At 44.4% G+C, this 17,889-nt stretch overlaps 1 protein-coding gene across 9 annotated transcripts in view; it reads left to right on the forward strand.

Annotated features, from left to right (window-relative positions):
- Positions 1-17,889, forward strand: part of DTNBP1 (dystrobrevin binding protein 1) — a 175,724-nt gene that overhangs the window by 27,108 nt on the left and 130,727 nt on the right. For all 9 annotated transcript variants that reach the window (XM_039525973.1, XM_039525972.1, XM_039525974.1 and 6 more), the window contains exon 6: positions 17,239-17,371. In XM_039525973.1, the coding sequence (XP_039381907.1) occupies positions 17,239-17,371 (133 nt within the window). The remainder of the gene's footprint in view (positions 1-17,238; positions 17,372-17,889) is intronic.

Here is a 17,889-nt window from a genome sequence, read left to right on the forward strand (position 1 = left end):
GGTGCGTGATCCTAAGTCCCTTAGATCTCCCTGATATTATCTCACCCACCTTGTCTCCCTAGTCCCTTTGTAGTTCTAGCCCAATGTGACTACTGTTTTCCTTAGGGGACAGACATGCAGGATATGTTTCTGCAGATTCTTTTTTGATCTCCCTGGTAATGTGCTCTCCTCCTCCTCTCAAGGATTTGTCCCAAGGACTGGTGAAGGCAGTTGCTTCACATTTTGCTCTTAAAGGGGCAGCACAGTGTCTTAAAACCTCTCATGTGAGTCTCCTCTCTAGATCTTCTAAAGAGAAGGCTGAATCTCTAGACCTGGGATTTTGAGTGAGATACCTGAGATTCTTAATTAAGCTTCTCAGAATTAAGCCAAATTGAAGACTAACTTCATATGTGCTTATGTTTTTAGAAAATAAAACATTAATAAAATACCCAGAAAAGTTGAAGGAATGCTGTGTAGTTCTTCCTTACCTGGTTTGAGGGTGTAACTAAGGGGGAGTGGGAAATCCCTATGAAGACACATTGGTACCTAAGGACTAAAAGATCTTCATTACTCTGGCTAAGGTGAAGCCTGCAGCTTCATTAGTAAAAGGCCTAATCATACTAGCTGAGGGAGTATTCCTGCCAAACACAGAGACACGAGAGTGAAATCATCTCGCAGACTAAATTTGGATACAACAGCCTCAGTGCTGAGTATTGGCTGCAATCTCTTATTGTGCAGGTCTGTTCTCATCTAGGAGACAATTGTGAGAGTGCACAAAAATAAAAAATACATAAAATCTGTTTTAAACTAGATTTTTCTAGCAGCTTTTCAGGGCTAATGCTGCACCTGACTGATTTGCTGTTGTTCATAATTTTCAAAGATGTGTCTGAAGGACAACTACAGCTCTGCTTGAAGAAATTGGAATATTTCAGGCTAACATCTGATATTCTTCCATGTATTTTGTTGGTAAAGTGAGCATACCGACAAAGCAGTCATTGAATCTTTAGATGAGAATAAGTCCCTCCCTCATTCCAGAGAGAGAGAGTTCAAATTATTTTATCTCAGCAGGTGTTCCCTTTGAAGAATTTGCTCATCTAGGTTCCAGTATTGAGATCACAAATTAGGAGAAGGCCATTCTGTTCTGAGAATTAAATCCCAGCCTTGGTCTTCCTTTAGAAAACAGTTCAACTTGTGTTTTTGTTTTTAGTTTCTCAGTTCTAGGCTGATTCCATCCCTCTGAGAGGTGTTTCAGGGTGCGCCCTCATCTGGCAGTGAACCACCTCAGCAAATGGGTGCTTGAGATAATCAAGGAAGGCTAATCCTTCAAAGCCTAATATAGATTTTTGTTGGTAAATGGCAGTAAATGTTAATTTCACCATATATACACACACACACCGATAAAATATTTCCAACAATAATCTAAATGTACAGATAGGCAAAGTAAGTAAATTTAAGGATATTTATTTGGTATATTTTGATGGGTCGACAGTGTATGTTTGAACAATTAAAAAGTTAAGATTTATAAATCTTAACATTTACAGTCATTAAATTGTCTGTCCTCCCCCCATAATTTCCTGCAACTATGAAAATTTAAATAGATAAAAATAGGGAGAAACCCCTTAAAAGCCATAACTTTGTGCAGTTGTGAAAATGTAAATGGATAAAAGTTGGATAGTATTGATATTTCTATAAGCATATTTTCCATCAGAATTATTACCAAAAAAAAAACAACTCTGGCAAGCCTAGATGTAATATTGAACTCACTCATTGTCTTAGGGACAAGTTTATCCTTTCCTCAAAATAAATTAAAATAAACCAACACTATCAAGATCTTGGTAGCATCAGAAGATAAAGGGTAAAATAATCCATATCCTACGTGTAAGAATTATGGAACCAGTTCTGTGGAGAGGCAGATTTTAGTAAGGGCACAAGAATTTTTTTGTAGTACAAAGAGAAACAATGTCATGCAGCCCATAATGAAATAAGTATTCTAGGTGGAAATGCAGTCCATTACAGCTTTATCTTCCAAAACTTCAAAGTATACAAATAACGTCCTGGAGATCCCCTGAAAATATGATCAGGAAGAGTCACCCATTGATTCCTTAGCTTCTGCTACAGTAAGCATTTGGGTAAAAGTGATTTTGAAATTATGCAGATTTTTATGATTGTAAGGAAAGGAAGGCGTGAGAGCAGCAGAGTAAGGAAAATGGACTTCAAAAAAGCAGCTTTAAACAAACTGAGGGAATTAGCAGATCAAGTCCCTGGGAAGAAAATCGAAGGGATGAAGGAATTCAGGAGAGCTGGCAATTTCTCAAGGAGACTGCATTAAACATACAACTGCAACCTGTTCTGATGCAAAGGAACTATAGGAAGAATAGCAGGAGGCTAATATGGCTCTATGGCCAGGTGTCTTGGATGGGCCACACTAAGAATGCTACACTCACAGCAGCCCAGGGGCGGGGCGGAGCTGTGCCTCCGCACACTGCCCCTGCCCCGAGTGTCCCTGCAGCCAATGGGATGCTGCAGGTGCAGTGCCTGGGGGAAGAAAGCGCGCGGAGGCCCCCCAGCCTGCCCCACCTTGGAACCCTAGGTAAGTGCTGCACCCCCCGACCCACTCCCCACACATCCCCCAGCCCCTAAACTCCATCCTAGATCCTGTACCCCAGACCTCTTCCCCTACCCAAACTCCCTCCCAGAGCCCAACCTCTCACCCCTTCTGTACCCAAACTCCCTTCCAGAGCCTGCACCCCAGTTCCCTACCCCAGACCTCCTCCCCCACCCAAACTCTGTCCCAGAGCCGTAGGCAGGTGGGGGGTGGAGTCTTTGGGGGACAGATTCTGAGTGGCATGAGTAACATTAGCCTGCTGGGAAGATTTGAGGACTGGCACTAGCCCTAAGGTAAATTGAGTTTGAGTCTCCTGCTCTATAAGTTAATTCACCAAGCCAATAACACAAGAGCGTCTCCAGCACACTGGTTAACCTGAAGCCAAACACAGCCCCCTTTGGGAATTGCAGCCCTTGGCTCTGATCCGGACAACCAAATCTAATATAGTGAGAGGTTATTAGAAACCTATTTCACCATATGTGGTGTTCTTTCTAATCCCAAAGGATCAGGCACATATTCCCAGATCTCAGATTTTATCAAAATATCAAACTGTCAGTCAATTCTTAGTTACTAACTAAAGATTAATAATATAAAAGTTATAAATGATTAATCATATACATACAAATGATTGTAAAATCCTTATTAAGTTTGTAGCAGTGATGGAATAGATTGTTGGCTTGCAAAAGTCTCTCTTGTGACTTCCAAAAGATTGAAAGGTCCTCAGTCCATAGTTCAAGATGCTCCTTTTAGTTGTAAATTCACAGTCCAGAGAATTAGAGCAGAGAAGAAGCAACATGGAGGTGTCTCAGAGGTCTTTTTATATCCTTTGCCATGTGCATGGAAATTTATTGTCCCTAACAAAGCCCAGAGCCCATGTATGTGGAAAGTTACTGGCCCAAGATGGAGTCCATGGTCACATGAGCACATCACATGCCCTTACACATTTTGCTCAATCACAGGGGGTGGCCATTGCTCATTTGCTGTCTGAGGCATTCTCAGGAAGAGCTATCTGAACAGGAACTTCTTCAGTGGTCCATTGTGAGTGGAGTGTCCTTGATAGGCCGTCAACACGTAGCTGTCTAGCCCTACTGTAAATTCTGTCTGCGGTTGTCACCCAGGAATACTACAACAAAAGTTTAAGATACAAGTACAAAGCCAGTATTCATAACTTCAGATACTGAGATGTTACATGCATATAAACAGGATAATCATACTTAGCAAATCATAACTTTGCAATTTACTCCTTACATGAAATTGTACAAGTTTTGTTGCATTGTATAACAGTGGTAGCAACAATGATACAAATGGTCATCTTTCTTATACATAGCATCGCAGTCTCTACCAGGAGCTCTTTAATGACCTGAAAATCAAAAAGTGGAAACATGGATGAATTGCTAAGGCTAATTACAAAAGAATAGCACAAGCATGTAAGCACAAAATCAGAAAGTCTAAATGATAAAATGATTTATACCTAGCAAGGGACATGAACACAATAAGAAGAGGTTCTATTAATACACAAGGAGCAAGAGGAAGATGAAGGAAAGTATAGTGGGGAAGGAGAGCTAATAACTGGTGACATCAAGAAGGATGAGGTGTTCAATGCCTATTTTGCGTAAGTTTTCCCAAAAAAGGTTAATGGTAACTGGATATACAATACACTATTAATAAGGGGGAAGGAAAATCAGTCAAAATAGGAAAACAATGGATTAAAGAATGTTTAGATAATTTTAGATGTATTCACATTTTCAGGGCCTGATGAAATTCACCCTAGGTACTTAAGGAACTAACTGAAGCAAACTTGGAAGCACTAGCAATTATTTTTGGTAATTCATGGAGGGTTGGTAAGGTCCTAGAGGACTGGAGAAGGGCAAACATAGCACTTATCTTTAAAAAAGGGAACAAAGCAGACCTGGGAAACTTATAGGTCAGTCAGTTTAACTTTGATACTTGAAATTTGGAAAGATAGTGGAACGAATTATTTTGTAAGTACCTAAAGGATAATAAGGTTATAAGTAAGGTTAAGATTTTGTCATGGTTATTTTTAGTAAAAGTCACGGACAGGTCGTGGGTAATAAACAAAAATTCATGGAAGCCGTGACTTTTACTAAAAATAATGGGGGGAGAGAGGGTGGGGGAGGGAAACGGATGACAACTGGAGCCCCACGGAGGGGACTGACAGCCCCACTGCCACGTGAGGGCGTGCACAGCCCAGGCTCTGGCCAGAGCTTTGAGTTGGGGGCACACAGACCCAGCAGAAGACACGGGTTGGGGATGCACAGCTGCAACTTCGCCCCCCTAGCTAACAGCTGAAGCCGAAGTCAGAGGTCTGGTAAAGTCACGGAATCCATGACGAAATCGTATCCTTAGTTATAAAGAATAGCCAGCATGGATTTGTCAATAACAAATCATGCCAAACCAACATCATCTCAGACATGGGCTAAAACAGGGGTGGGCAAACTTTTTGGGCTGAGGGCCACATCTGGGTGGGGAAATTGTATGCAGGGCCAGGGCAGGGGGTTGGGGTGCGGGAGGGAGTGTGGGGTGGGGGAGGGGGTGCCGTGTGCAGGAAGGAGCTCAGGGCAAGGGATTGGGGCAGAGGAGGGGTGTGGGGTATCGGAGGGGAGCACGGACTGTGGGAGGGGGCTCAGGGCAGGGGGTTGGGGTGCAGGTAGGGGGCTTAGGGCAGGGAGCTGGGGGATGGGATACAGGAGGGGTTCAGTCTCCGGCCCAGTGCTGTTTACCTAAAGCAGCTCCGGGGTAGCAGCAGCGCGCACCGGGCCAGGGCAGGCTCCCTGTATACCTGCACTGTCCCCGGCTCTGCACTGCTCCAGGAAGCGCTGCGGCACCTGAGGGAGGGGAGGTGGAGGGCTCTGCCTGCGCTGCCCTTGTCGCGCCTCCAGGTACCTCCCCAGAAGCTTCCATTGACCGTGATTCCGCATTCCCGGCCATTGGATTCTGTGGGGGGCAGTGCCTGGAGGCAAGGGCAATGCATGGAGCCCTCTGCCCCCCCGCCCAGGGGCCGCAGGGAGGTGATGCCGGTTGCTTCTGAGAGCGACATGGGGTCCACGGCCCCACGGGGGGCAATCCCATGGGCCAGATCTAAAGTCCTGAGGGGCCGGCTCCGGCCCGTGGGCCGTAGCTTGCCCACCCCTGGGCTAAAATGTCCCCTTTATGCCTTACACCTTTCCCACATGAGAGTAAAGATGACAAAAAAGATTGTGAAGGATCAGGCCATGGCAATAATCCCCTCCTCATTAACCCTGAAGTCTTGGTTCTTAGACTTTAAATTTAAATTCATTTAAATATAACAGGAACCTCCTTTCAAACTCCCAACACACACCATAGTGCCACAGGAACATATCCTGAACCAATATTCAGTGCTGCCTAACTACAGGTACTCATTCTAAGGTGATAAATATAACTTCTTCATTTAAACTGAAGAAAAACTCCTTCATGCCTTCCTTCAAATTCTTCTGGCTTTCAGGGTATTGAAGAATTGGCAAGACAAGAGTTAGTGATCCTGCAGACCTGTTCTTGGAGTTTCTGGCCCTGTTAAAAGTTCACCTATTCTCTCTCCTCTGAAGCTTGTCTCATCAGAAAGGTAGAGTAGTGCATCCAAATAATACCACCTCTGGAACCCTAAAACAGACATCTTAGCTGCAGAGTTTTTAGGGGAGGATATCTTGTGCTTAGCTGAGGGGATAAAGGAAGTAATGTTGGAATCCAAAAGCCTTCTGCTGGGAAGCTTTACATGGCCGAATGTAACTGGTTTAAATGGTTTGCTCAAGGCAACTATTCCTGTTCATTGCAAATGCTTATTTATCTTCTATGTTGTTCCTTATACAGGGATATGTTAGTCACTGGTGTTTTACCATCCCATGATGAAACAAATTTAAAATGCTCAGGAATTCTATCCAGTAACCTACTGATCTTCGGGAATTTTAATATGTTAAACAAAACAATGAAAAATCTTGCTGTTGCTTGCTTCAGGTTATATGCTTCCACTTTTTGTGGGCATTACTTTGTGCAGCTCAAACCCTCCTAGACTATCTGGTGGCCCATTCACTTTACACTATTTCACAAAGACAAGGTGATATTCAAACCCCATCCTCAAATTCCTGACAAAAGTTTTATCAAACTTCCATCTCTGTTCATACCGCTGCCTGCCTTTTCCCCCAAAGCTGTAGAACTATAGTGAAGTAAGGCTACATGGCCTGAGTCTCGAGGCATTAACAACTACAACCCCACCAGTGTGAAATGTGATTTATTTATGGCCCTTTGTCAAATCTAAAGACTAACCCACCTCAGTTAGGAACCAGCTGATGTGTCTGGGCTTGATCAACTAGGGAAATGGCAACCTTAATGGCATAGACGTACACTGACCTTTTTGTGTAGAGCTGCTGCTGTATGAAGTTTTGGCTTGCACCTTCATGATTCAGTATTATCTTGACACTGCATCACAGGTACTAATTCAATCCCCTTTTCTGAAAGACTCCTTGTTTACCTCCTCTGGGAGGTTGCACCTAGTTGCCTACAGTAGGGCTAGGGGAAGGCAAGGGAAGAAAAGGGGGTTCAACAGTAGCTCTTGTTCTTCAATTGTATTCTATCCACTCAGCTGCAGTGACACTGCCTCTTTTCCTCTACTTCTGAGCCCAATTGCAAATAGAGCTGCTGGAGGTAGAGAGCAACTGAAGGGTATTTATATCCTTGGCCTATAGAATGTTGCACTGCAAGGAATGATAAAGGACGCTAACTGCATTCGGTAACTTCAGAATGTATTTACTAGAATTTACTGTGGATAAGGATTAGAGCTGTTTGCAACATTTTCACTAAAATTAAATTTTGACAAATTCTGCTGGTTGGGAACGTTTTTGGGTCAGGCTCCTCATGTGCTTGCCTGCTCTTGAAAGGGAGAGGGGGTACATCTATTCTAACCCCCCTCCCCCGAAAAAAAAACAAAAAAAACCTACCACACAGCAGATCTCTGAACCCAGGTTAACGGACTTGGGATCATGGACTGAAAAATGGGAAGTGTCGCTGTTCCCACTCAAGCTGGAGCCCAGGGTCTGAAACCCAGTGGAGGAATGGGTCTCAAAGCTCAGTCTCCAGCCTGAGTGGGAACATCTACACTTCCCATTTTGTAGCCCCATAGCACGAACCTGAATCAGATAAACCAGCTCTGATATTTACTTCTGCAGTGTGGTGGTGGCGGTTAGGGCCCAGGTCTGGGATGTGGGAGGCCTAGGTTCAGATCCATGATCACACACTGCTCCTAATCAGGCAAAGCAGGAACGTGAACTTGGGTCTCTCACATCCCAGATGAGTGTCCTAACCACCAAGCTATTGGCTATTGTGGGATGGGTCAGTTATCCTTCTTCCCCTTTCTCCCTCCCTCTCCCCTTCCCCTGCGTCTTCTCTCCTTCCCTCCTGGACCCGAGAACATTTTTGTGAAAATTCTGGTTTCGATGATTTGATGTCTGATTGGGGGGAAAAAAACCTCTTGTTGAAAAATTCCCAGCAAGCTCTAATCCCAGACCAGTGCCATAACCACTTAGCTATAGAGTTCTTCTCCTCTCCCAATTATGTTTTTGTGAAAATGGTCAAAAGGTTTTGCTTTTCTTCCAGTGTGGAATGTATACAAATTTCAAAACCTTGAAAGTTGCTGTAAAACTGAATTGTTATCCTGTAGAGAGCTCTAATTAGGATTAAAACACAAATCCCTGTTCTTCAAGCAAGTAAATACATTTTCTCCCAGGCTGCCACTAGAGGCTGCTCAAATACTGCTGCTCAGAAATGGTTGCCTGTTGCTGGACTCTAGTTTTCACCTTTTCTCTTTTTTTTTTTTTTTAATTGCTTGATTTTATTACATGATTTCCTCTTCTTTTAAAACAGGAAGAATACTAGTAAAATTTAAATTACACTGTGGGAGACCTGTTGTGTGCTAGTGAATTTTGCAAATTAGTAAGTGAGCAGTTATTTAAAAAGCAAGTTAGTGGATCAGTTTTCTGTGATTTATTTTGAAAATTATGGTTCATTATACTTCATGAGCTAGTACTGTAAATGCATATTTTCACAAAATAAAGATTTACCAGAAATAGAAGAATATTTTAATCACATCTCTTTGAAATTTTTGCTAGGCGGTAGGACGGGTCACTTATTGCAGTATTATAAAATGTGTGGATTAATGAGGTTTTACTGTTCTACAATTTTATATTGGTCGGTGAAGTTGAAATTGTATGTTTTATTCAGGTCACGTACAAACATTCAAGCTGGGGAACTTCACGTACATCATTTCCATGAATTTTAACTACTTCTGGAGCAGTAGTTCTATATCAACACCACGGCAATGTTCTATATCAACAAATGGGGGTGCACGCTCCTCTCCCCTGTGCCAGGAAGCCCTCGTATTGTGGGACTTCTGTGTAGAGCATTCAATACACCTTCAAGCATCGTACCTCCTGGGGTACAGAACAAGTTGGCGGACTATCTCAGCAGGTCATTCCACGGCCATGAGTGGTCCTTAATGCCTGGATGTCATGAACTCCATCTTCCATCAGTGGGGCTTTCCCCAGATAGACTTGATCACCACATGGCGCAACAGGAAGTGTTAGCAGTTTTGCTCCTTCCTGAGTTACAGTCTGGGTTCCATCACAAATACATTCCTCCTCCCATGGGGAGACCATCTTCTTTACGCATTCCTGCCCATTCCGGTCGTTCACAAGGTTCTCCTCAAGATACGGAGGGAACAAGCTTCGGTGATATTGATAGCTGCAGCCTGGTCCTACCAGCAGTGGTACAGATCATGAGTCCATGGAAGCCCCAGTCACCTTGCCGCTCTTCCCGGACCTGTTGACCCAGGATCACGGTCATCTCCAGCACCCGAACCTCGAGTCACTACACCTCACGGCATGGAAGCTCCATGGCTGAATCCAGTGGCACTTTCCTGTTTGGACTTGGTCAGACAAGTCCTCCTTGGCAGTCAAAAGCCCTCCACCAGGGTTACCTAGCTAGCCAAGTGGAAGAGATTCTCAGTCTGGTGATGCAACACAGTTCACCACTCACTCTCACTTCTATACCATGTATATTGGACTACCTCCTCCATCTAAAGCAGCAGGGGCTGTCCATGTCCTCAGTAAGGGTTCACTTGGTCACTATCTCGGCCTTCCATCCAGGTACTGAGAACCGGTTGGTCTTTGCCAATCCTATGGTTAGCCGTTTCCACAAGAGTCTCAACAGACTATACCTGCATGTCCGACAGTCAGTCCTAGTCTGGGACCTCAATCTGGTCCTTTCCAGATTGACGAGGCCGCCCTTTGAACCACTTGTGACATGCTCCCTGCTCTCTCTCTGTCTCTTATACAAGGTGGCGTTTCTGGTGGTGATAACCTCAGCCAGGAGGGTGTCTGAGCTCAAGGCCCTAATATCAGAGCCTTCCTACACAGTATTCTATAAGGACAAGGTTCAACTCAGACCACATCCAGCTTTCCTCTGGAAGGTGGTTTCTCAATTCCACATCAACCAGGACATTTTCCTCCCAGTGTTCTATCCTAAACCACATTTCAGTGGCAGGGAGCAGAGGCTGCACTCACTGGATGTCTTCAGAGCACTAGCCTTCTACGTCGCAAGAATGAAGCTGTTATGGAAGTCTGTTAAACTCTTTGTAGCTGTTGGAGACAACATGAAAGGTGTCCCAGTCTCCTCCCAACAAATTTAATCATAGCTCACGTCCTGCATCTGGGAGTGCTACAACTTGGCAGGGGTGCCTGCTCCTTTGCTCACGGCGCACTCCACCAGAGCGCAGCTTCCTCGGCAGCATTCTTGGCGCAGGTTGCCACCCAGGAAATATGTAGAGTGGTGATGTGGCTCGTCATACACAGAGGTCACTGCGCATTATGCAATCACCCGGCAGGCCAGAGACAATGCGGCCTTTGGTAGAGCAGTACTCCAATCAGAAGTCAACTCCAACCCCACCTCCAGAACTTTAGGCTTGGGAGTCACCTAATTGGAATGGACATGAATAAGTACTCACAGAAAAACCGGTTACTCACCTTCTCGTAACTGTTGTTCTTAGAGGTGTGTTGTTCATGTCCATTCCAATACCCACCCTCCTATTCCTCTGTCGGAGTAGTCGAAAATAAGGAACAGAGTGGGTATCGGGTTGGTAGGGCTCTAGATTCAGCGTCATGAAGGCATGACTCAAGGGGGTGCCTGGGCCGACGCGGTGGATGCTGCTATGGGAAAAAATTTCCGGGTTGCTGCGCGCACACACCTAATTGGAATGGACATTAACAACACATCTCAAAGAACAACAGTTATGAGAAGGTGAGTAACTGTTTTTTTCTGTTGATAACTTGTTTTACTTTTGCAAAACCATTTCACTGCTGTATATTGAACTACAGGGTAAAATCCTGAGTAAACTACCAGGCTGGTGTGCATTCTGTCTCTTTGGAGGCAGCAAACTTGATGACTTTTGTGAGGATCCAGTGGGAGGGACTAGAGACTACAAGGGGGATGGGAAGGGCTGTTGGTATCACCCTGCAAAAAGTAACCAAGCTGATGAAGTCAGGGTGATGCCATTGTGCTGTGAACATGCTGCTGGTTTCAGGGCTCTGAGCCAAACTGCATTCCACAGAAGCACCTGGGGTTACAGGGCAGGCATTGGCAGAATCCTTTATTGGTCTGGGTGAACCCCAAATTGTTACGGCATTTCTCTTTTTACAGAGGTTAGAGTCTGACCAATGGGTGCTTAACACAGTAAAGGAGGGTTTACCTCACCTGGTTCATTTATTCAGTGTGACAGTACATTCAAGCCATAAGTGTTTGATTTGTAGTTAGGAACATGCACTACCAATACACAGTGCTACCCATCAGTCTGTCCTCAGCACTGAGGGTGTTCACCAAGCTTATGACAGTAGGAACAGCCCATATGCATCATTTTGGAGTGCACATATTTTCCTGTCTGGCTGATTGATTAGCACAAAGAACGTCAAACGGAAATGTACAAAACAGCATCCTTATCAGAGATCTTTTCTCATCTGGGGCTAAAGTTGAATGTAGAGAAACTGACATTACTGTCAACACAACAAATTAATTTTATAGGAGCAGAACTGGACCGTGCCCACGAAGACTTTCTTTCCAATGGACAGGTTTCAGTCTTCCTTTGTGAAAACCCCAAATCTGACCCATGGACAGCAGTGCATTCTTGCCTTCAGCTTTTGGGGCATATGGGCTCAGGTGTCTACATGTTCAGCATGCCAGACTTCACCTCAGATGTCTGCAAGCCTGGCTTCGCTCAGTATACCATCCAAGCATATGCTCTGTTGACATGCTGATTTGCTTACTTGAACAGGTGCTTCAGGGCCTGAATTGGTGGATAGGTCCCTGGAACATCTGCAAATAGGCTCTTACCACCAGAGCTAACAATGACTCTTGTAACAGATGCATCCATCATGAGCTAAGCTTCCATCTGTGGCAACTTTTTAGGCTCATGGACTATGGACATCACAAGTCTTCCCTCCATATAAATGTATTGGAGCTTTGAACCATTCATTGCGCCTGTGAAATTTCATTACTACTGTCAGGAATCAGGTGATTCAAGTTCTTACCGACAACACACTGCTGTGTTTTATCTAAACAAGCAGGGAGATGCAAGATCCACAAGTGGCAAAAAGAAGTTGAACTTTTGCATAAAAGAACAACATATCACAAAGGAATTTCAGCTCCCAGGAGTGATAAACAGCATAGCACAGTTCCTCAGCAGACACTTTGTAGAGCGTAAGTGGTCAGTAAAGGAGGAGATTCTGCAAGAGATTTTCTGTCCATGAGGGTACCTGGTAATAGCATCTTTTGCAACCATCCTGAACAACATATGCCCAAAGTTCTGCTTCAGGGCAGGTCACAGCCTTGACTCCATGATAAATGCTTACTTGTTCCCTGGTTGAGTAATCTGCTGCATTCCCTCTAGTTCTGTTACTTCTGAGGATAATCAGGAGTCTAAGAAGAGATGAGGCTTAATCCTTGTATCTTCTGCCTGGTCAAAACAGTACTGGTACATGGACCTACATCAACTCTCAATTTAATCAGCTATAGCTCTACCTTTGGTTGAGGATCTCTTGTCTCAGAGCCAGACCTAGTCACTGCACCCCAGTTTACAATTTCTTCACCTCATGGCTTAGATGATCTCTGGTTGAGCAGTGTAGGAAAAAAGTCTGCCTTCAAGATTTCTGGGCCATTTTGGTTAACAGCAGAAAGCTCTCCACCTGAGTTACTTATGTAGCAAAATGGGTAGTACTTTAATTTATTTTTAAAAGTAGTCCTTTGCAAAGCTCTAAATGTTGTGATTTGTGTAAATATATCACATTATAAATAATGAAGATTTTAGATTTTTGAAAACCTAATATAATTTGGACTAATATAGATTAGTCATAACAAACTATTAGGTGTGAGTCATAATATATACTGAATAGGCTATGTGTATTATGCACACAAATAGCTCAACAGATTTTTATCAGACTTTCCAAACAAAAGATATTCTGAGCTGTGAGAACAAACTAGAGAAATCAGTCTAAAACCTCTGGAGAAATTAAATTATTGAAAATGGTGGTTAAGAATGGATGTGCTATCCCAGCCTTAAACGCAGCATAGCATCATGCTGTGCAAACAAAAGATTATGATACTTCACATCATAACATGAAGTTAACCTTGCCATAAATTCTGGATGTCATTTTGAACGGTGACAGATCCGGAAATAATTATTTTGCAGAACTTTCCAAACAAGCAGCAGGAAAACTTTCAACACCCCACACTAACGTTTACCAAACTTTGGAAAGCTGAGTCTCTCCAAGAAAATGAAACTAACTGCATCTCCCCCTTCATTCCTGCCACATGGCATTAAACCAAAATGATCAGTCACTCAAGCCTAGTCTGCAATACAGGGTTAGGTTGATGTAAGCTGCTTTGCGTTGACCTAGCCATGGAAGTGTCTTCATTTAAATTTGGCTCCCACCAATGTAAGTGCCTCTTTACGCTGATTTAATAACACCGCATCCCTGAGCGGCGTAGAGTCATAGTTGATGTACTTAGGTTTACGCAGTGTCAGTGGAGACATTGTGTTGCTTAAGTCAACTGTTACTGGCCTTCAGGAGCTGTCCCACAATGCCCCACATGGACAATTCAATCATTACAAGTGCTCCTGTGAAGACACATGCTGCTGACACAAGGAGTCAAGTGTGCATACACACATGTGATTTTATAACTGGTGGCTGTATGCTGATGAAAGTTAGGTCAACATAATTTTGTAGTGTAAACATGGCCTAAGAGAAGATTATCTAGATCCTTTTAATATTCTGCTTTCTTCCATGCTTTGAGCAGTGAATGAGTTAACAATAGTGACCTTTACAGTACTATCATTGACATTTGAGTTAGAAGCTATGGAAATGAATAGAGCAGTTGACACTTCAGAGCTATTGTTTGAGGCGGTTTGTAGACTGAGACAGGCATCATTGACACTTGGGTCATGTTTTCATGGTTTTCTTTGCAACCATAACAACTAGAGACTGACTGACTTCTTTGTGAAACGAAAGCTGAGGCTCCAGAGAACAACTGAGAGGCCTGTATGCAGTCCCCTCCTTCACCCTGTTCCCAGGGGTGCTGTTGCAGGGTGGTACAGTGCATGCGTCACAAAACACTGCCCTACATAAATACTGTTTTTATTTCTAATTTTTTTTCATTTTGAGGTGTATTACTGTCAGAGCTCATTGATGGAGCCTACAGATGCATATAAATACAGTTTCAAACTACACCTCTACCTCGATGAAACACGAATTCTGATATAACACAGTAAAGTGGGGGGGTGGGGCTGCGCACTCCAGTGGATCAAAGCAAGTTCGATATAATGCGGTTTCACCTATAACATGGTCAGATTTTTTTGGCTCCCAAGGACAGCGTTTATATCGAGGTAGAGGTGTACATAATTTAAAAGCGTACACCAGGATTTGTGAAGCATAGAGATGTATTAGCGTGGCGTGTGGTAGACAAACATTCAACAATATTAATCTTTTAGGACTAAGTGAAAACATTTTTCCAGAAAACACATGTTCCGTTTTTTAAATTATCTTCCTAATCAAGCAAGATTAAAAAAACTAATGTACATACAAACAAGTAATGTAAAGAAAACTGCTTTCTTTCAAAAGTTATCAATTCCTGTTCCTAGTAACATCTGTAGTGTGGAAAACATCAGTAGCTCAGCAGTGCTTGAAAGATGCTTAGGTGAATCCTGAGATTCATTCTCTGAGGCTGCTGTGTAGAGCCAGCGGCTGCCCTCCCATGCGCTCTGGTGAGGGGCTGAAACAGTGCTGAATTCCACAGAGTCTGGCTGCCATATATGGAGAGCTTGTGAGTTGTTTGTGAAATGGTAGCTCCCTGCTCTCTTAGTGGGCATTGGGATTTGCAATTTCTGGCTGAGTGACAGCTAAGAAAATTGAAAAGCTTGTATAGCCCAAGATAGTCCCCAGCTTAACACAGCCAAAATGAAGCTGTCAGCCAGACAAGATGACAGGGATGCTTTTTCAGCGTGATGATCCTTTCTGCTGAGCATCCAAAACACAGGGAGATTTCACCTTTGAACCACTTCTCTGCACTCTTCCCTGCTTGTTGTTGTTGCATGAGGGTTACTCCAGCCCTCAGATCCCAGAGCAAAGGGGGAAAATGGTTAGGATCTGCATTAGGTTGCTGGAGTTCAATGCTGCTTGAGTTGTGTCTATCCTCATCTCCCATCACGTATAGGATTCTTCATCTCCAGGATTGGGAGGACTGGTCAGCGGCCAGTTTACCCACTGTGGCAAACTGATACAGACACATGCTATCTCCAAACTCCATTCTGTTCTGTGAACTTCATTTTGATTGTAACCTATACTATATCTTCACTTCTGCTGTGTAGCCTTCAGCCTGGGCTGGGACACCCAGGAGGTGTTAGAAGAAATCCCTTCACCTCACAGAGGGGCTAGCAGTGGGGGGGCTAGCAATGGGAAAGCCAGCAAGAGTCTTCAACCTTCATCGTCCTTCATTCAAATGAGTCCACCTTAGTACATTAGGCTTGCTGGAATCCAGAGGAATTCATTTTCTCACTTTGGAACCCAAGGCTGAACTGGCAGGTTTTGAAGTTGCCTGGGAGGTTACCTAACAAAAGGGGCCAGAGCTTCTTGAGTCTGTGGCTGTCACGGGCCATCTGTTGAACAGGAAGAGAAGAGAAGACTGAGTAGATGGAGTGGGATGGATTTGTAACTTCTGTGTTTTGTCTAATAAGTAAACTCTGGTTTAGAAGTTTCTTTGCAAAGTCTGTGCATTCTATTTGGTTTAGCTGTCACAAGGTCCACAATGAGCTAAACTGTAAATAGGAGTGCCCATGCAGTGGAGCTCTGGTAGGGCATGCTTAAACTACTGGGGAGTCTTTGGAGGGGCAGCACAGTCTTGGGGCAGGGGCATGGTCATGTGGGCTGTGGAGTACCACATCCCAAGAACCTGGATGCTGGGAGCATGCATGAAAGGCTGGACTAAGGCAGTGTGTAGATCAGGGGCAGGCAAACTTTTTGGCCTGAGGGTTTCCAAAATTGTATGGCGGGCTGGTTAGAAGAGGCTGCACCTCCCCAGACAGCAAGGTGTGGCCCGGCCCCAGCCCCTATCCAACCCCTCCTGCTTCTCGCCCCCTGATGGCCCGCCCGGGACTCCTGCCTCATCCACCACTCCCCTTCCCTGACCGCCCCTGGAACCCCTGCCCTTGACTGCCCCCCCCGCCCCCCCTTCCAATCCCTCTTCTCATTCCTGACTGCCCCCGGGGGACCCCTGCCCCATCCAACTACCCCTTCTCCCTGACCGCCCCTGGAACCTCTGCCCCGCCACCCCATCCAACCCCTCCTCTCATTCCTGACTGCACCCTCTGCCTCTGCCCCCATTCAACCCCTCTGTTCCCCACTCTCTGACAGCCCCGACCCCTATCCACACCACCACCCTGAACTCCCCTGCCTTCTATCCAACCCCCCCTACTCCCTTACCATGCTGCCTGGAGCACCGGTGGCTGGTGGCGCTACAGACGCGTCGCCCAGTGGACTAGGACAGGCAGCCGTGCCGCCTGGCTGGAGTCAGCCACGCTACCGTGCAGCACAGAGCACCGGGTCACGCCTGGGCTCTGCAGCTGCGTTACCTGGCAAGAGCTCACAGCCCCACTGCCCAGCGTATTGCACCAGCGTTGCAGTGAGCTGAGGCTGTGGGGGAGGGGACTAGTGTCTGGGGCAGGAGCTATGGGGCGGGGCAGGAGGGTCCTGCGGGCCATAGTTTGCCCACTTCTGGTGTAGGTGCTGCTAAGTCTCAGTAGGATTAAAAGCACATGGAATCCAAAGGTTGAATCCAGTACAGCAGCCTGGTATCTGACCACAAGGGGCAACCTGAATCATGTTTATAATACCTATTCATAAGAGTCTATTGTGCCTTTCTTGCTTACTTGGACTGGAATTTAACCCAGAAAAAGCGGATAAATGCAAATGTGTGCATAATTTTACCATATTAAGCAATTTTAATACTTGCCTCTGGTTCACTGGGAAAAATATGTTTATCTTTCATATATATGAAGCTTGGCTAATACTTATTTGTTTTTCTTGCAGCCCAGCTAGAGGTAAACTTTAAGGAAATGGAAAATCATCTGTTGCATCTTGAAGACCTATGTGGACAGTGTGAGTTGGAAAGATACAAACATATGCAGGCACTACAGCTGGAAAACTACAAGAAAACAAAAAGGTAACTAAACTACAAATGCTATGAATGGTAACATAAAAATAACTATCAAGCCATTAGTTTATAAATCTTTAATTCTCAATGTAAAATGATCTTGGTGCTTTTCCTTATCATAGGATGTGGTCCATTTTGTTGTCAAATAGTTTGTAAATGTCAGGGTTATCTATGGCAGTTGACATATGATCTACAATAGGGTCATTTAACATATTTGTTTTGCTGTTAGTGAAGTATGCAGAGTATGCATTTGGAAAAACATCAGTGTATAATTAGTGTTCAGATGTGGGTAAAATGATTCCTCTGAATTTCAGTTGTTGCTTGCCACAAGCAATAAGAATAAAGGCGCTAAGAAAACATTCAATTAACTGTCATTTTAAAAAAAGTTCTTGTTTATCCCATGCCTGTATTTTTCATACTTTCTAATCTACAAAGTAGAACTACTTTTTTCTCTAATCCACCTTCTACCTCTGCCTCTAATAAATGCTCTTCCCAAATTGGCCTTTGCTGCCACTACTGCTCACTTG

The sequence above is a fragment of the Mauremys reevesii genome, linkage group 2 (assembly GCF_016161935.1).
Source record: "Mauremys reevesii isolate NIE-2019 linkage group 2, ASM1616193v1, whole genome shotgun sequence".
Taxonomy (NCBI): domain Eukaryota; kingdom Metazoa; phylum Chordata; order Testudines; family Geoemydidae; genus Mauremys; species Mauremys reevesii.